At 42.2% G+C, this 14,698-nt stretch overlaps 2 protein-coding genes across 9 annotated transcripts; both read left to right on the forward strand.

Moving 5' to 3' along the window:
- Positions 1-628: 628 nt before the first annotated feature.
- LOC6608482 (mRNA cap guanine-N7 methyltransferase) lies at positions 629-5,210 on the forward strand. 6 transcript variants are annotated; one of them, XM_032716342.1, is made up of 5 exons: positions 629-810; positions 2,892-3,372; positions 3,437-3,548; positions 3,930-4,343; positions 4,768-4,915. In XM_032716342.1, exons 1-5 carry the CDS (start codon positions 793-795, stop codon positions 4,823-4,825), a joined length of 1,083 nt encoding a protein of 360 aa, XP_032572233.1. In that variant the 5' UTR covers positions 629-792; the 3' UTR covers positions 4,826-4,915. The 6 variants fall into 6 exon arrangements, with proteins under 6 accessions (XP_032572233.1, XP_002033216.1, XP_032572231.1 ...); XM_002033180.2 differs by having other exon boundaries at positions 630-810; positions 3,437-3,506; XM_032716340.1 differs by having other exon boundaries at positions 632-810; positions 4,794-5,210.
- A 3,704-nt stretch (positions 5,211-8,914) lies between these two features.
- Positions 8,915-13,150, forward strand: LOC6608484. Of its 3 annotated transcripts, XM_032715671.1 has the most exons (5): positions 9,019-9,081; positions 10,354-10,903; positions 10,976-11,138; positions 11,668-11,974; positions 12,095-13,150. In XM_032715671.1, the coding sequence occupies exons 2-5, from the start codon at positions 10,796-10,798 to the stop codon at positions 12,915-12,917; spliced, it is 1,401 nt and encodes a 466-aa protein (XP_032571562.1). In that variant the 5' UTR covers positions 9,019-9,081; positions 10,354-10,795; the 3' UTR covers positions 12,918-13,150. The 3 variants fall into 3 exon arrangements, with proteins under 3 accessions (XP_032571563.1, XP_032571562.1, XP_002033218.1); XM_032715672.1 differs by lacking the exon at positions 10,354-10,903 and having other exon boundaries at positions 8,915-9,081; XM_002033182.2 differs by lacking the exon at positions 9,019-9,081 and having other exon boundaries at positions 9,602-10,903.
- The last annotated feature ends 1,548 nt before the right edge of the window (positions 13,151-14,698 follow it).

Consider the following 14,698-nt stretch of genomic DNA (forward strand, 5'->3'; position numbering starts at 1 on the left):
CGCCCATCTTATTTTTCTTCAAGGGTATAATAAGTATCTTGTAAGATTTCTTAATTTGGCACGTCTTCAGGTGGAAAGTCTTTTCATGGTCACGGTCGCGGATTATGTAAGCGCTGAAAAGTGTTTTGTTCCAGTTACCGGTGGAAATGCTAATCTCGTGCTGACACCCAAAGTCAGATCTCAGTGACTCAAACTCCGAGAAGCCGGATTAATCTGCGATAATTTCACAGGAGTGTTCTCGGGGTCATTACGCAACAGACGCATAATGAGCTCGCTTCTCGATGAGGCAATCGAGGCGTTTCTTGGGCACATCCTCCATGTCATTCTCCGAAAGCCAAACTGACCATGAAACGAGAGCACAGCACGCCCCAAGGTGTTGGAGCAGGCGAAGTGACAAATCGACGTCCCGTCCCAGGCCAAAAAAAACCCAAAAAATGAATACACTGGCTGCCAACACCCTAGCCACGAATGCCAGCGAACCACAGCCGTCAGCAGCACAACCACCGAAAGCCAAGCCACCTCTAATAGCCACGATGATCCGGGGCTGGGATCGCGGTTCAGTGCTCTCGGCTTGGGCAGAACCACAGCTCGGGTTGGAGTTCAGATAAATACGGATCCATCGCTTCCGACCACATCATTCGCGGTCCGTCGCCAGTTCGAGAAGCTTTGGCTCGTTGTGATACAGTGTGAAAGGATACCTTCGGCTTCACCCCCCAAAATTGGAAAGGCACAACGTGTGCCAGGTGCTAAAATTGTGATCGATTCGGTGGAGCCATCTGAAGAGGGAACACCATGCGTGCTATGATGTTGGTGAGTTCGAACTAAATGGAATTCTTCAGAGGATTGGATTAAAGCATAAGACAATTATCAGACACTACCTAAAGTTGGGGATACCATTTTTACACTTTTCGTATATTTTTAGTTTAAGAAGCAATCTAGACACGTGAAAAATATCGTTACATATACAGGACGTTTAGCTAGCTTACCTAAGTTAATATATTGGAGTCTCATCGGCATAAAATTAATTTTTCACATTAGTAGTTTTATCAATATTTGAATTTTTTCTTTTGGAATATACGGACTACTTTAACTGTCTTTATACTTTCGATGTATTCAAGAAACTTTTGAAGTAAATATGTTTGATCTAATTCCAAAATCATTAACTACACAAAAAAATGTTTAAGATAAGTTCTTTATTTCCTTGAAATACACAGTCATTTTGTGTAATTACTTTCATAAAAAGAATATTTAATTACGAATTGTTGCAGATATAACACAACGTACGTACAAGTATATGTTGTATCACAAAATCTCATATACACTTATTCTTTTTATAATTTCTGGTAGCGAGCTACTTTAAATTTCAATATACCCTCATATCTCTTTTAAAGCCACTTACAAATGGAACATAAATCAGTTTCTGACAATTATTGTTCTCCTCTCAAAGGAGATTTCTTATAACAAAAGTTTTATAAAGGCAATATGTGTTCGAAGCATATTCATCCCCTGCCAACTAAACTGAGTCGTGGGACTCAAAACATATTCTGACCCCGAAAAACTCTTATGCAAGTTTCGTAGAACCCATTATGCAACCCCCAAAATATTACGATAACGATATGTTAATTTGGCTAGACCAAAAAAAAACCAAATCTAGTGGAGTCTCGAAAAAGCCCATTCATAGGTTTTCGATGGCAACGACCGGCGGACAGCGAAACAATTTGCCACATTCATATACTCACCTTTCGGTACTCGCTCGAAATAGAATTATTCTAATGAAGTTGGCCAGAGTCAGTGACAAGTCACGTCAATCCATTCCCCACATGCCAAAGCCAACACCATCGGCCTGGCCGGAAGTTGTTCCTGATGCTTGGCTAACAAAGCGTGGCGGGCAGCTAGCAAAATATTTTCCATGATTAACTCGGCCCGCGCTGGCCATTCTCGATTTTTTCGGCTTCAGCCACTGGAGTTATGAATCCGATTCCAATTCCAATTCAGAGCCCAAATCTGATTCATGCAGCCATGAGCCGGGCTCAGAAATGATGTCAATGCTATGTGGCCAACCCCATGTACTTGGTGCCGAGACGAGCCACATACTCGTACTTCTGGCCTGGCCCAAAATCCATTGCATAATCGGTGGGGGAGCTGATCATATTTCACGCCGACTGGCCACACGGTGTTGTCGTCCGTTTTAGCGGTGTTCATCTGTGGGCAGAGGGCGCCTGGCTCTGAGCCCTCCTCAATTAGGCTCGGAGGCTGCCGTGGAGCACTCGGATTTGGCCCAGTTGGCAGCTGAACCGTGAGATATGCATTGGCTGGCTGATTCCCCGGCTTAGCCGATTGCGATAGGCCGGGCACTCAGCGGCAATTAAAGCCAATCAGCTAATGGCGATCGCGCTCTCTTTTGAGTTTCCATACGGCAAATTAACTTCTAGCCACAGAACATATCTGCTTAATTGAGTGCTTTGAAATGATATTATCTGTGACTTTAGAACCACATCAGTAAAATCATACGAATTGGGGCTGCACAAATCAACTGATTTTATTTCGCTGAGAGCATATTTTCACTTATGATTATTGTTGCCTTGGATTATGCTGTTGATTTCTAAAGTGGTTAACTAACCAACATGAGTCCTTATTAAGTCCTTATGATTAATCTCTGAATGCAATTTAATATAAGGAGCTGTTCATGAAAGTATTCTTTTAATTGATACGAATCATTTTTATAAAAATGTATATATTTATTTATCCTTTGAGTACAGAACAAGACACCCAACCCATTAGTTATCACGACTTATATTAGAACTTTCAAAAAGATTAACAATAAAACAATATATTTTTTTATAAAATTTTAAAACCTAATGTAAATTTTGCTATAATTTTGTCCGTCTTAGATATCCTGCCTGACGCTGCTTGTCTGTGTCCAGGCAGCGGTGACAGGACCGGAAGCTCGATCCAGTGTGGACTCCAAGGATCAGCAGCTGGCTACAGCGAGCGTTGGAATCCTCGACTCCGTGCTCCGAGGAAAGAGCCGCCAGTCGCGGTGTGTGAGGTGCTACGAGGATCGGGATCGAGATCGGTACTATAGCGGATACTCCAGTCGAACGGGCGACGATATGCGAGGTAGTGCCTGGTACTACTCCGGCTACGATGATCGCAGCAGGGATCGGGACTACGATCGCTACTACGATCGCTCCCGTTATTACGAAGATCGCTATACTCCGAGGAATTACGATCGGTACGAGGGTCGTGGCTACGATGATTATAGAAGGGGATCTGCTTATGGAGGATCCTACGATCGGGAACGCGGATATGGATACGACAACCGGGATCGGTACTACAGTGGTGATCGCTACAGCGAGGGGTCATCCAGAGGTATGCTCAAGTTTTCTTTTCTTAATGTTACCAATTGTATGATCTCCAAAACTATACTTTTTAGATCGCTACTACGATCGCTCGAGGACAAGCGGCTATGATCGTTATGATCCGTACGATCGCTACTACTCCAGGTATGATTTTCGCAACTATCGCCCTTGGGATGAGACCTACAGGTATCGTCGCACTCTTTTGTGTTTATACATCCATGTTGTCAGCTATCTGTGTACCTTTGCGCTTCCTATCTCTGAGCTCTTGTTGTTTTTACTCTCTACTTTCATACAACAACTCAACAACACGCAAACAACAATAACTACACCAACATCATGTACAACTACAACATGAACAATACACCACACAACTACAACAACAACACTGTGGACACTGCGGATATTCCACGGCTGGCAATTCCAATCGTAAAAACAAATCCCAAATGCACTACAACAACTGCAAATGCACTCACTAACTCGCGCCCGAAAATCCCGTATCCGCCCCGTTGACTCCCAACCGACTTCCGCTTCCGTTACCGCTTGCCCAACAACTTCGAACGGATCCAGGGGTCAGTCCGGTTTCGATAACTCCGGACGTGGCTATTACTTTGCCACCGACGAGGATGAAAGCGACAAGAATCGAGGATATGGCTACTCCTACTCTCGACCCTCCTCCTCAATGAGTTCGCCCTGCGGACGCATCTCTGGAAATTGTCCCTATGCCGGTGGCTCCAAGGTCACCTCACCCGCCATTGGAAGCGACAGTTCGCGAGTGGGAGGCCATACCAATGTCCTGGGATCGGAGGGAGGTCCTGGCAGTTGGACTTATCTGGGTGACCAGGAGAAGGTCGGTGGAAGCAGCAGTGGCAGCGGCGGTGGGAGCAGCAGCAGCAGCGGCAGTAGCAGCAGCAGCGGCTCAAGCGGCAGCGGCGGCAGTCGGGAGAGGGAGCGGGAACGGGACAGGGAGCGGGATGCACAGAGGTAAGTTGCAGTGGGTGCTGCCCCTGCAACAGCATCATCAATGCACTCAGACAAATAAATTGGCCTTGAGGATAGGAAATTCAATTGAACTTAACAATCAATTATCCTGAGAAATAGTATGGTTTTATCTATGATAAATATTTATCGTTGCTATGAATTCAGATTTTCTTTTGAAAAGCTTTCATTTCATTTAAACCCATTCATTAAGTTGATAAATTAATCAAGCAGACTTAACATTTTGTAAGCACTTAAAAAGCTAAGAAAGCAAAAATTCTTGAATATTTAAACAACTTCTTTTCTCAGAATAATTGCTAATATGTAGAAGAATTTCTGTACCCATGAGGTTAATTATTTGTTACTGAGTGCACCCACAGTTGTTTCCCGCACGGAATCGGATTCGGAATCGGTCACGGCATTAAGATAGGCTTGTCCTCTTGTCGCCCCTTGTAGCTCTTCCTATGGTGGCCGACCACGTCCTCTAGGCGTTAGCTATCTGCTCGAACGGGACGCGGATACTCCGTCGGATGGCCCAGGAAACACGGCGAGTGCCGCCGGAAATGGTGGAAGTAATGGTGGTGGTGCTGCGGGTCAGAGCATGCCCATCCCAGCTGCCCAGACAGCCGCCGAGGGAACTTCCGGCGCAGCTGAGCAGTAACTGGACAAGGACGCAGAACCATATCCAGGTCCAAATCCAGGGACAGACGCAGTGCAGCGGCTGGGAGAGACGCCCGCCCGCCCGGTGGGCGTGGCTGGGCTTTGTGTAACCTACCGTCCGTATTTATGTTTAATCGTAAGCTAAGTCTCCAAAGAAACTATTTATGTGTGGCACAGCTTTGCTCAAATAAACAATTTTCAAAGATCCTCAAACATATATTTTTTTGGAAAGAAATTGAAATAAAGCGACTCTTTAAATTAGAAACAGTTTATTTTATTGTTCTTTTATTTGGAAACAGTTTATTTTATTGTTCACGTTTTAAGAACTACATTTAAAGGTAATACAATCGGTTGTCTCTTTTTTAGAGTAACTTTTATTGAGAGACCCAGAGCTTAATTAAAAAAAAATATTGAAACGAATAAAATGGACAAAAGATTAACAACAAAAATAAAAAGACGACCTTGATAAATTTAAAAATCTGAATTAATACTTTAATAAATAAGGAAACCAAAGAAAAAAAATTATCTTGATAGATATAAAAAAAAAAAACAGAAATCAATAAATTGATGTCTCAAAATAAATAAAAATAAAATCAAGGGAAATATAAAACCAAACCAATAGCAAATAATCAACTGAAAATTCATTTAAACAACAAAAAATACAAAAAGTATTAAAAAATCAATATACTATTTTAATTATTAAACAAAATCAAAACAAAAAAATTTGTATTACCAAATAAATACTACCTAAAAAAAGTTAAGTAATAAAAAATAATGAAAAAACAAATAATGACACTACAAATATTAAAACTAAAAATATATATAAAACTTAAAGACAAAAATACTTAATTATCACAACAAATAAACATTTCAGAAGAAATAAATAAACAAAAAAAAAAAAACTTACAGGAACCTATTGATAAATACCGAAAATACTTGTAGAAAAAAGCAAAAATTAAAAATAAAAAGAATTGAAAAAACTCAAAATAATAATTAACCATTTAAAGTATATCCACAAAAGAATTTAAAAACATAAATACAAAAATATAATACAAAAAGTCAAATCATAAATTGAGCCAATAAAACAAAATAATAAACAGTAATGAAACAATAAACCAAGAAAAATATGAAACATATAAAAAACAAGAGAACAAATAAAATTTGAATGATTAAAATTTAAGGAATATAAAATAGAATAAACAAATTTAATTGGAAAAACATATTAACAAACAAAATATAACCATAATAAACGAACGGATATTGACAAAATAAACAAATATATTAAAATTAAAAATAATTTATAAAAATGTGATTACTTGATAAAATATAACTTAAAAGAATGAATAAAACAAATTATAAGAGATAGAACAAAAATATTAAAAAAGTACACAAAACAAATAATAATTAATTCATTTTAAAAACATGAACATAAAATATAATAACAATTTAATAAAAGAAAACACTTACCAAATCCGAAATCATGAATCTAAAAAATTAAAGGACGGTATGTTTTAATACCAACTGAACAGAAATCAAATAAAACCGAAATAAAAAGTGTTTTAAATCAAAAAAAAATTTAAAACTCAAGGGCCCTCGCGTATAAATAATCATTTAGCAACAAAAACACGCCTTGCTATTGGCAATATACATTGAGTAAGCTTTCCTAAATATCCTCCTTTTGATTAATTAAATGAAATGGAAACCTTATTCAAGGATATTGTTAGACCAACAAATTTATAGCTTTTAAATTTGTTTAACAAAAAACATGAACACAACAGAAAAGAAACAAATTAGGAAACTAAAAAGGCACAAAATAAAGTTACAACTAAGCTTCGTTCTTAAGACTGGAAAACTTATTGGTAATCAATGTTGGAAGATGTTTTTTTTTTGTTGATAGTTGCGTTGATCATCGTGAAAATGTTCAACCCTGGCAACTCTACCATCGTGAAAGTTTAGATGCATTTGGATTCTTATTCTTTTTATTGCGGCCAAGAAAATTTCCAGATTTTATGAGGCAATAAATGTAGTAACTTTACGAAAATTGCAGTAGTCGACTGTGTATCATTCAAATGACCATTGGTTTTTTTTTTTTTTAATTTTTGTTGTTTGATTGAATGTATTAATTCTTTTATAGATCCATGAGCGCGTAACTTTTCCTTGTTGGTATTCAGTCATTTAAGTCATCTTGTTATGTTTATTTATTTATTCATCAATTATATAGTATTTTTGAACTGCGTTTCTTGATTAACTTGAACACCAGTTGCATTTTAGTTCCTGTTGTACTTTTGTTATATGGATGAAGCAAGTTTATTTGAATTGAATTGAATTATTGAATCGAGTTTCTTGATTATTGATATAACTCGAATACCAGATGAATTTTAGTTTCTGGTTTCTTTTAATTTTCAGATGAAGAATATTTAAGTCTTTAAATATTTCTGACGTTTGTTTTGTACTATTGGTCAGTGCATTAAAAATTGTACCTAGTATAGTTGTATTTCTGCGAAAGGGAAACAAGCTGTTGAATTTCCGCAATCGATTGTTGCAATAGTTGAGTACTTACAGATCTCCATGGGCGTGACTTGAACTTGTAGAAGATTTAATTACTTTTAATTGAACTTTAAGCAACGGCCAAGGCCGCCACAGCAACGGTGGCGGCTCGGCGATCTTGGAACCGAGGTCGTAACTCAATGGCACTTTTCACTGGACTGTGCCGCAATGTCGATCGGATCGGTCTTTTATACTGTGCCAAGTGGAAAACCCACCACCGTAGCACCACCATGGAATACTTTCGCATGACGCAGGCGTGCCGGCAGAGGGGGAAAACACTTTGGGTGGGGGTTCGATTCTGGATACTGGGAAGCAAGAACCGGGTGCGTGCCGCTGTGCCATAACAATAATAAAACGAGGGTTAGGCCCAAGGAACTGAATGAATCGAATTGAAAATGCTTATTTCATTTTTATGCTGGTATGTCCCCGCGATCGCATTGCTTCTTGGCTCCGGGATTCCGATTCTCGGTGGAGGGTTACCGGGTTAACCCCCGGCTTGTGGGAACCGAGCTGATCTAGAGCTACCAGTTGAGTGCATAGTAATTAGTCAAGATTTCGCTGGTTCGCTTTCTCACGCTCCTGGGGGTTTCTTTTGGTCTATTGGTACTTTGGCGAAAATCTCCCCGAGAAAGGTGTTCGTTCACCCAATTGTTTTCTCAAGGAACAGATAACAAAGCACTTGGATTTGGATTTGGACGGGGGTATACGCATTGGGGTAGTTTTTCGGCTGCTCCTGTGCCAGTTTGGCGGCTACTGGTAGCTTAGTTATGCTGGTTGCGTTTAATTTCATTTAGGACTCTTGTGGGATCATCAATTGGTGGCATGACATGATTCGACTACTGACAGCATGCGGGCTGGGAATGAGCCAAAGGTGCAGCTGCCGGAACGAGGGTCCTTCAAAATGCAAAAAAAAATTTTTTAGTACTTAATTGTATTCAATAATTTATTATGAACTATTCTAAAGACTCAACAACGGATTAAAAATACTACTAGAATGCAAGAACAATCCTTAATCAGTATATTTCTATATAAGTAATTATAATTCCAATAAATTGTCCATTAGTAAAGACCGAAAAGAAAGAATCAAACATCGTAGCTTCTGTTTTATTTGCCACCTTAACCAACTAAAAGTTCTTTAGTGCCATCTCTTTTATCCAGAAATATGCTCGGTAAAAGAGAAGCCACCGGTGGTTTCTAGGTAAAACTCTCCAAAAATTATAGGAGAGTGTAGGGGCTCTCTAACTGTAAAACACACACTGTATGCACATAGGTGCGTATCAATTCCGATGATAGCACATCTTATCAATGGAACCGAGCTGATAAAAGCGGGAACCCATCGGGCAGGCAAACACGCACTCATCCTCAGTTCAGTTCCACAGCGTTTGGATTACAGTTCGGTGCTTTTAGTTGACCGATTTTCCGGCGATTCGGGAAAATGCGCATACCTGCCTTCTGGCATCGTCCCAGGGTGACGCATTTCGCCGTTCTGATCTTCCTCGTATATGTTTTCCTTCTCTTCAGCTACAAATTTCTTCAAGTGAGTGTGACAAATTAGCTGCATTCTATTAGCTACAAATTGGCTATGTCAAATACACATCCGGACCCCCTTAGAGTACTTAATGATTTGAATAATTAATATTTCTCCTGTAGGAGAACGACTTTGAAGAATACCTAAAAAAATTCGTTGTTTTCATTCGAATATGTCTTGAAAATAAGTGAACAGTGCGGCAAGTGTTCTATGGCTTAAGATAACCATGAAACGTTTACAAACCTTTTGTGTTCACAAATAACAAAAAGTCTAACACAACCACCTAAATATTCGCGTTAAGAGGTACTTTAAATTCCATTACACTCCAGAATTTAAAGAATGTTTGGTTATAAAATTGTTTTTGAATCATGAGATTTCACTAGTTGGACCCACTGTGCCGGATTTATTTTTAAAGAAGCATCAAGTGGTCAACGCCTCTGTTCACTTTCGATTCCTCTTGCCCAAGACGAATGTATGAAAAGCGGCAATTATACATAAACATGTGTCCGAATAAAAGGAAGGCGCTTTGTGTGCGCTGGCATGCTGCTATGTATAATTGATATATTTTCATTCTCAATAATAAAAGTGGAGGATGTTGTTGGCCGTATTAACTTAAAAATAGCACGGAATAGCGACGCTGACTCACTCGGAGCGGCAGACATGGACATGGACACTCCAATCGTGAGACAAGCGTACAATTTATTAAGTCCCCCACCAACCACCACCCACCAGCACCACCCACCACCCACTTTTGGGGGTCTGGAGTACTTTTACAAGGCCCTCGAAGTTCTGCCGACGCGCTGCTGCTGCGCAGCTGCTGCGCTGCCGGCGGGTGCCGCCATTTGATGACAGCGTTTGTGGACTGAGGCGCCAGTTTGATGCGAGGCGTGCGTTGATTAACTTGTTGCATTCGCGTCCTGGAGAAAAGCGGAAAAGTGGAAAGCGCTATCCCCACCCACATCGCTAGTGCACGGCAAAAAAAAAGCCATAGGAACTAGCTTAATAGGCAGTAAAAGGGTTAAATCTGTGATAAGAACATTAGTTCATGTCACCATTGGAAATCTATAATATTGATAACTAAAATCAGTTCTTTATAACTTCCTATAACTAGCCAAAGATAACATGTTAAATGAAGACAGTAACAAACAGCTTCTTTTAAGAAAAGCCTTTGACACATTTTGGTTTGGCACATCATTTCTGATAAACACTAAGAGATCTGTTTTATATGAAAACTATTTCAAAGTGGACTTGTGGGATTAAGATATATAATTTATCGCCCAGTGCTCTTCTTTCTGCCAGTGTGTGTGAGCCATAATTATCTGCGTATTGCGGGGCGCCAAGTGGCTGGGTCGGTCAGTGGTGGGTGCCAAGGTGGTGGCCAAAGAACGTCGAGGACGGGCGGCAGTCGATGGTGATGACACTGGAGGGACGGCCGCACAGAGTAGCAGCAACAACCAGACACGGGCTATCGCTAATCGATGGCCGGCCATCAAGAGCGCTAAGCAAATAAGCAACAGGAGCCGCTTGGGGTTGACTGCAGAGGGAAAGCCGGGGCCCCAAGTCCGAGAATCAGAAGACCCGAGAACCAAGACGTCGGCTGCTCAGTCGACGGTAGCGCCACGCCACTCGCCGCGCAGCTAGCAAATAAATAAACAGTTTTAGTTGCCGTCGGCGATTCCTGAGGAGCGGAGTCCCTGCCGCACAGTTTGTTCCCGCTCGAGACATGCTGGCCGCCCCGGAGAACCGCTTCCAGCATGTGTACTTCGCGCTATCCGCCCTGGTGGCCAGCGCCATGCTCGTCCTGGTCTACATCTCCATGCGCTCGAGCCTTGTGAGTGCAGCGGAACGCCCTTTGTCCTTGCAGCGATCCAGTGACTCATGTCCTGAACTCTTTTTCTTGCAGAACGAGCGGCTGCGCGAGGATCTGGCCAAGGCGCAGCGACAGCTGATCTTCGAGAGACCCAATCCGCACTGGGACTACAGCAACAGTTGGCGCCGGATAGGGAACAGCACGCTCAGGCATGAGATCTACTCGGCGTACTTCGATGCCCGGACGGATATCGTAGGTGAGATTGTCCGAAGGATAGAACATTGTAATTCACATACAGAGAAGCACCTAGGATTATTTTACCCCTTCAATATATTTGCATTTCAAAATCTTAAATCCTTAAATATCTGTACTTAACCTTTTAGAGGCTTCTATAATTTTGGTGTGGATTGTTATTCTTTAAAGAAGAAATCAAAATTATATATGTTCACCCATTCGTTTCTATACGAATAATACATAATAAACAACAAAGAAATGTTGGCCTTTTATTTTTGATTATATATTTTCGTTCGCATTACTTTTATACTGCCATAGAAACAATCTGCCAATTTAAATAAGACGAATATGAAAATCTTTAAATATAGATTCGCTGTTGTATCAACAACATTTCCCAAAAGCTAGAAGTAAACATTTTATTGGGTTAGTTATGGCTTCATAAGAATAAACTTGCATTTAACGGTTTCATTAGGACTGAAGAACAATTTTATAATTATCATATCAATAAATTTTAAATAAATTAAAATTATTATTCTTTTCTATTCCAACAGGTAATGTCCGCATGGACGACGAGCAGATGACCATTGGTTCGCTGCGCATCTTCGCCATTCTGCCGGAGCGTCTGCGCGACTCATCGATAAACTGCATCGTGCGCTTCTCGGACTTCTCCAGCCAGGAGATCAAGGCCGAGGAGGCGGGCGCCATGCACGATGTGCACAACAACACCTTTGCGGCGTGGAGCATCATGTGTCCGCTGCACGCCTCCCGGCGCTCCCCCTTGCGCCTTCCCCAGGCGGTGGCCTTAGCCTACGCGTCCAATCGACTCAGTCATCTTAGTCCTACCTTTATTCAGATCAGGTGAGTCAACTATCCACCACACCAAGAGGATCTTAAAGTAGCAGTCATTTTGCAAAAATATATTATCTAATATTAGGCTGCAAGTCGCTCTTTAACATCGTTTTTCATGTATTCCCACAGCTATCCCCGCAACATGACCAACATGTTTGGACGATCTCGTCCCAAGATCTCCGTGTGCGTGGGTCCCCTCCACGAGAACTACTCGAATGTGCTGCGGCTGGTGGAGTTCGTGGAGATGTACCGCCTGCAGGGTGCCACCCACTTCTACTTCTACTACGTGGAGGCCAGCGAGGAGGTGCGTCGCGTGCTGGAGCACTACCAACGGATTGGCCTGGCCGATGTCTTCGAGTGGAATGTGCAGGCGCATATGCAGGATGTCCACTACGCCGGAATCGTGGCGCAGTTCAACGACTGTGTGTACCGTGCCAATGTGGTGGACAACTTTCGGTACGCGGCAGTCGTGGACCTGGACGAGGTGGTGATGCCGCTGAAGCACAACACCTTGGCGGACTACCTGCGTCAGTGCGACGAGGGACGCACCGCGGGCTTCGTCTTCCGCAACGTATTCTTCCACCGGCGAGACAGTAACGACACCTTCAACGCACCCAGCCACGTCCTCAACAGGCTGCTCTACACCCAGTCGAAGGTGCGGCGAACGCTGGAGGTGCTGCCCGCCCACATACGGAGCAAGGTGGTGGTGAATGCCAGGGCCATTGTGGAGATGGGCAACCACCAGGTGTACCGCGCCGCGCCCGGATACGCCGATCATGTGGTGCATCCCACGGTGGGACTACTGTTCCACTACCGCGACAAGTGCATCAACTGCAAGATGGTTCTGATCGTCGACTATACGGCCCGGAGATTTGGCTCACTGCTCTTCGATCGAGTGGACAACACGTGCCTGGAGGTTTTTCTAAATCGCGGCGTCTGCGATCTGGTGTAGCTCGATCTTCGAGAGCCGCCCCCTAAAAAATTCCACAGATCTCTCGGGCCAGTTGTGTTCGTGGCCTCAGACCGTCGACATGCTGAAGTTCTGCTCGCTGCGGAGGAGCAAGGAGCCAGCGATTGTGGCTCCCAAAGTGGCCAAGAGTGTACGACAAATTAGAATAAGTCCTAGCCGTTCCCATATAAGTGTTATACCGTAATAAAATGTGCTTTAAGTGATTTGTGATGTAATCCGAAGTGTTTGGTTTCCATTTCTCCACATCCACATCCACGACCCACCCACCTACCCTACCCATTAGTCATCGCTGCGCCTGAAGGATGTCCCGCTGAACGACGCCCAACTGCTCCAAGTGCTCCACGCCCAGCGGGAGCGAGGACCTCTGATTTTGGCCCTGAGCAGGTGAGCAGCTCGAAAGGTCTTCTTCGTGTCGGTGGGAACTCCCCCTTTTTCATTTTTAGTGCGGAAAATGCAGCGCAAACTTGCCGGAAGTGCGGAACCCCCTACGAAAACCGTCAGGTGGTCGAAAACAGAACAACAGGTGAGCTACAGGTGGTGGTGGGTGCTTGCTACTACAACGAGTCCAGTTGTTAACCGCATCCTGCTTGCTCTTACTAAATCCGTGTAATATACTTTAGTGGAATTAAGTAAATATTATGGGCTTGAGCCATAAGCGACTTAATTGGTTTCGAAAAAGCATAGCTCGTACTCTTCCATGCCACAGAACTTCCTCCCCTAATTGCTGATACCATACAAATCGGGCCAAACATTCAAATTCCATTTCATGACAAGTATTCTCTGGGGGATTTTTATCGCAGCCTAAAAATCTCTGACCAAAATAGAGGTTCTACACTTTTTAGGGCGCCCCAGGGAGTGACGAATCGCCCTTTTTGGGACTGAATCACAATGGAGGTCATTTGAGATAATCTTAATCGGTATGATTTGATCAGAAACAAGCATTCTAATGCATTTTGTTTCGAGACAAAAGTTGTAAGGAATGCACAATGTAAAAGTAATTAAATAAATCACATTTTCTGATTTGCATGTGAAAATCATATTTACCGCTTCTACTAGTTAGTAATTGAAACATTTTGTATATTCTGTAAGTTGCAAATGGCTAAACGGCTACATTAGTTGCTAATTACTTTGCCTAAAAGAAAAGTCAATTGCTGCTATTCATAAAACATGCCACTGCATAAACGAAAACAAGACCATAAACTGTTTAGTGGGAAAACAGCAGAACAGAATAGCTCAGTCCCTCGCAAATGGTATTGGAAATATAACAACTAACAGTCAGCGGGCCGGGCCATTTCAGAGCGAACCCCTTTCAAGGAAATCCCCCTACAACGCTCCTCACTCCGTCCCTCTGCAACATTTCACCCCTCCTGACAGCGCCTCTGGCCATCTGGAGCTCGACGACGCGAGCGACGCGTCGATGACAATGACGCTGGCATTATGTGTTTACGCCGGAGTATGACAGGCGGGGGAAGGGGGGCTAAAGCGGGGGGATAGTTCCCGGGAATATGGAAATATTGGGGATGGGACAAACCCGGCATTACAGGAGGGTGCGCAACGAGTGGTCACTGCCTTTTAAACTTTTAAACTTTTAAACCGAATATAAAAGTTCACAAAGTACGGAAGGCGAAGCAGTAGTTAATTAAAGTAGAAAATTAAAAAAAAAAAAATAATCAGTTCTGTAATATATATAATGGATCTAATTTTTAATCGTATAGCATAGGATCAAACTAATGATCTCTTTCTAAACCATTTGAGTTTTGAAA

This window comes from Drosophila sechellia, chromosome 2R (genome assembly GCF_004382195.2).
Source record: "Drosophila sechellia strain sech25 chromosome 2R, ASM438219v1, whole genome shotgun sequence".
Lineage (NCBI taxonomy): Eukaryota > Metazoa > Arthropoda > Insecta > Diptera > Drosophilidae > Drosophila > Drosophila sechellia.